This window comes from Alosa alosa, chromosome 21 (assembly GCF_017589495.1).
Source record: "Alosa alosa isolate M-15738 ecotype Scorff River chromosome 21, AALO_Geno_1.1, whole genome shotgun sequence".
NCBI classification, from domain to species: domain Eukaryota; kingdom Metazoa; phylum Chordata; class Actinopteri; order Clupeiformes; family Clupeidae; genus Alosa; species Alosa alosa.
This window is the reverse complement of record NC_063209.1, coordinates 30,147,202-30,152,201: the sequence shown is the minus strand read 5'-3', so window position 1 is coordinate 30,152,201 and position 5,000 is coordinate 30,147,202. Positions and strand designations below refer to the sequence as shown.

The 5,000-nt window shown below is 45.1% G+C and overlaps 1 protein-coding gene across 1 annotated transcript in view; it reads right to left on the bottom strand.

Moving 5' to 3' along the window:
- The window catches only part of sbf2 (SET binding factor 2), an 89,162-nt gene that overhangs the window by 7,358 nt on the left and 76,804 nt on the right, over positions 1-5,000 (bottom strand). Inside the window, exons 33-35 of the mRNA XM_048230926.1 lie at positions 3,430-3,615; positions 1,937-2,063; positions 299-426 (exon numbers count right to left, since the gene is read on the bottom strand). Of these exons, the coding sequence (XP_048086883.1) occupies positions 299-426; positions 1,937-2,063; positions 3,430-3,615 (441 nt within the window). The remainder of the gene's footprint in view (positions 1-298; positions 427-1,936; positions 2,064-3,429; positions 3,616-5,000) is intronic.

Genomic DNA, 5,000 nt, shown 5'->3' with positions numbered 1-5,000 from the left:
ATGATTCAATTCATCTGCTGACCGCTGCCCCCGGGCCCACGCCCACAAAGAGTCAGAACACGCCCACTCTGGAGTCAGAACACGCCCACTCTTGAACAGGAAGCTGCCTGATTCACAGCTCCAGTTTAGAGTGTTACTTTTCTGTTCAGTTATAACCAATCAATGCTGATGATAGTAGTACACACACACATACACACACACACACACAATCTCTCACACACAAACACGCACTCAGACTCACACACACACACACCTCTACTCACACACAAACCCCACACACACACACACACACTCACACCTGAGCTCCGTCAGTGATGGGGCTGTAGAGGTAGTTGTGGAAGAGGGGATTGCGGTGGTGGGCCCTGCTGATCCAGTCCCATACACACATCCCTCGCCGAGCCTGCTTCTCCCCCTCAAACAGCAGCCCTGACACACACACACACACATACCTGCCGTGGGATTCAAATGTGTATGTAAAGCAGACTGAATTTAATTGACATTGAATTTTAGTGTAAACCCCCATATTTGTACGTGCGTGTGTGTGTTAAGTCTTTGTGTGTGTGTGTTAGGGCAACGTGTCAATCGATGACGTCGACGCAAAAAATACTTCGATGCAAAGTGTCGATTCGTCAGACCCACAACAAAGATGGAGTGTAGTAGCAACGCGACGCGAGTGGGTAGATATCAAGCACAGCTCCTGCCCCAGTGTGTGTGTGTGTGACCCTAGGAGTGGGTAGATATCAAGCACAGCTCCTGCCCCAGTGTGTGTGTGTGTGTGTGTGACCCTAGGAGTGGGTAAATATCAAGCATAGCTCGTGCCCCAGTGTGTGTGTGTGTGTGTGTGTGTGTGTGACCCTAGGAGTGGGTAAATATCAAGCATAGCTTGTGCCGCCAAATATTTTTATTTTCAGCGTTTCAAAATAAAATATTCACGATTGTTGAAGGATTGTTGGGGCTAAATTGCATAGAACACGGCGGGCTAAATTGCATAGAACACGGCGGCTAAACTGCATAGAACACAGCGGGCTAAACTGCATAGAACACAGCGGGCTAAATTGCTATTAAATCCGATTACAGCTCCCACACACAGCTGCGTGCGTTGCAGTGCTGGAGACGCATCCCGTCCACTTTACATGGACTTACGCCATCGATTGCCCAACTGAATTGTGGGTCCGTTACAAGGTTCTGCCGGGCCAAGGTTGAAAAGTCCAGCTGTTGCTGCACCGACAGACGGCACTGGCCAATCAAGCCAATCGACGGACGGCACCAGCCAATCAAATTACAGTTATAATTCAAGTCATTTGCATAGCTACCGTCGGGAACACCCGCTGGCATGCGTTGACGGAATGCAACTGTGTGTAGGAGCCCTTAGTGTTACAATTGCAAGGGTTCCCTCACAAACGTCTTAAAGTGACAGGCACTCAATTAGACTTATACACTACTGAACTTTATTGAATGCTACCTCTGACTAAGAATGCATTACTTTGCACTTGTATAGTCTTTTATTTTGGAATTTAAGAGCAATAAACATAAATTGCAATGTTAAGGAATTCATGTTTTTTCATTCAGATATGTAAATCAACATGTATTCATTGCTATTAGTCAATTAATTTGGAGATAATCGATAATCAAATCAAATTGAATCAGACTGAAAAAAATTAATCGTTAGATTAATCGATGCATCGAAAAAATAATCACTAGATTAATCGTTTAAAAAAGAATGGTTTATTCCAGCGCTGTGTGTGTGTGTGTGTGTGTGTGTGTGGTGTGTAGGTGTGTGTGTGTAAGTGTGTGTGTGTGAGTGTGTGTGTGTGTGTGTGTGTGTGTGTGTGTGTGTGTGTGTGTGTGTGTAAGTGTGTGTAAGTGTGTGTAAGTGTGTGTGTGTGTGTGTGTGTGTGTGTGTGTGTGTGTGTGTGTGTGTGAGCAGTATTCTCACCATGCTCCAGCCTCTCGTAGTCGGAGTCTAGCTGGAAGTCGTGGAAGCGGTTGGAGACGTGGTGGTAGGCCAGGAACTGCAGGTAGTGCTGATTAAACTCAAACTGGAGAGGGAACTGACGCTGGACCTGCACACACACACAAACACACATATATACACACACATATATATACACACATACACACACATACACACACACACACACACATGCACACACACACACACACACATGCACACACACACACACACACACACATATACACACACACACACACATATATATACACACACACACACACACACACACATACACATACACATACACACACACACACACATATATACACACACACACACACACATATACACACATACACACACACATATATACACACATACACACACACATACACACACATATATACACACACACACACAAATGCACACACACACACACACACACACACATATATACACACATACACACACACATATATACACACATACACACACATATATACACACACACACATACACACACACAAATGCACACACACACACATATATATTGTGATGTCACGAGAGGCTGCGTTCTGGAGGGCCGCTACGTTCCCCTGAGATGGCTGCAGTCACGGACAGCTTTAGCTCCATCTGCTGGGGGAGTTGAAACTCCACCCCTCAAACACACGATATCCCAACACACCTGAGACCCGATCAGGGCCTGATGAGCTGAAAGGGCTTTTAAGGCCCAGAGACACAGTTGGTGAGAGAGGGGTGGGATTTGAGAGACAAGCTCAAGTTGTGCTCTCAGAGGAGCCACAGGCGGTCCGGGCACTTTTCTACCTGAAGACTGGAATACTTACCTGAAGACTGGAATACTTACCTGAAGACTGGAATACTTACCTGAAGACTGGAATACTTACCAATCGGATTGGCCACGGGCTGCGGTGCTGTCTAAAAGTAAGGCTGAAGACTAGTTTTCACAAAGAGATTTACCTGAGGGAATCGGGACTATGACTTTTAGTTTGAAGAGACCTTGTTTAAGTTTTGACGGTTGAACAATCAACCTTATCCTTAGTTACCTTTTGTTAATTCCCCCAGAACTTGATTAAAAACCTTCGTTATACCCTAAATTTGTGTCCTTGCACTGCTGAACTGTCCCGCCGAGAGCCGTGTAGCCTCTCATGATATCACAATATACACTCACACACACACACACATATATACACTCACACATACACACACACACACAAATGCACACACACACATGCGCGCACACACACGCACACATGCGCACACACATACACACACACACACACAAGAAGATGTATTCATAAAAGAATAGATGCTATCTCAAATGCACAAACACAGCATTTATACAAAGCCAAAAAATTACATAAAGGTGCATTCACATACACAATGTGTGTGTGTGTGTGTCGTGTGTATGTGTGTGTGTGTGTGTGTGTGTATGTGTGTGTGTGTGTGTAACAGACCTGGTGTACGCAGTCGAGGAACTGTAGGAATAGTGGTGTGAAGGCGCTGGTCTGGGCGGCGGGGGCCAGGACGCTGCGCTGGCTGAACTTGTGTCCGAACGAGAGCCACTCCTTCTCCAGCAGCAGCTGGAACCCCTCCAGCGTACGGTAGAACGGGTCGCCCAGCACCTGCACCAGACTCGACACCTGCACCAGCACAACACACACACATCAGGGCTCTGCTTGAGGATATGTGCGTGTGTGTGGGCCTGTGTGTGTGTGCGTGCGTGTGTGTGTGTGTGTGCGTGTGTCAGGGATGGAAATTAAATATTTTTTCTACCTGCCACTGTGGCTGGTGGATTCCAAAATCTACCAGCCACTAGAGAAACGGCATGAAAATGTGATATCATGATTATAGTAGGCTACCCAAAATGATCACGGTAATCAGCATTATTGCAATATGACTAAAATGTGCTGAATTTTGCCCTAAACCTACCAGCTGTCCTCCAAGCACAGTAGCAACAAAACTAAAGGTCAATAGAACAGGCTATATTTAACATTTAGCATTTATTTTCTATTTGGCCCGTTATGAAATCATGCACTGAACAATTTAAGCACAGCTCAGCTTTAAGAAACGTAATATGCATGCTTAGCATTTTGTGAAACTACATTGAAAAATCTCTGGTGGTACAGTTATCTAGGCGATAATGTTAACATTTATTTTGTATTTGGCCTTATCGTGTATGACAAAAGCCCAAAGTTGGAGACCGTGTAGACATTTGCTTCAATTTCAAAACTGGATTACTCTGGAACGGCTATAACTTGTATAAGGGAATGCTTTACACCTTTGTGTTCGGTAAGTTCTGCTGTTTATTCTGATATACGGTTTGTAATTTCTTGAATGAAAAGTTTGTGAGATCTCTGAGATCAGAGTTCCTCTGTCTGCCTCATAGGTCTAAATAGCAACGTGTCACGGGCCGGATTAAAATAGCTATACGGGCCAATTCAAAAGAGAACTATTTAGGTGAGAATATTAGCCTGTTAAGATATAACGCAGATCCACAGATCTCACTAGATTTATGTCTATGCAGTCATCCTGAAATAATCTAGCAGTGGCACATGAAAGCATAGTGACAGTTTCTTAATGGTAGTGAAGGAAAGTGAAGGGCCTCACCAGTGCCTATAGGCTATGCTTTCGTGGCGGCTCACTACGAAGTTGTAGAACTTCAAATCAGCGCGATTTACCCTTATAGGCTGGTAATGTTAGGCTACATGATCCCTACAGACACTTTCTTATTTTTAACCCTCAATAAGTATGAAAATTAGACCGGATCTGACTATTGTGGTATGTTAGTAGCTCTACCCGCCACAGTGGCTGGTAAGTTGACAAAATTCACCCGCCAGCGCACAAAACTACCCGCATTTGGCGGGGGGCGGGTGGTTAATTTCCATCCCTGGTGTGTGTGTGTGTGAGAGAGTATGTGTGGGGTAGGAAAACCTAGGCATTTCACACAGGGGTAATTCCATGTGATTTAGATAAACACCGGCTCCTGTTCACTGGACATCCCCAGGTCTCCCGTCCACCCCTGATA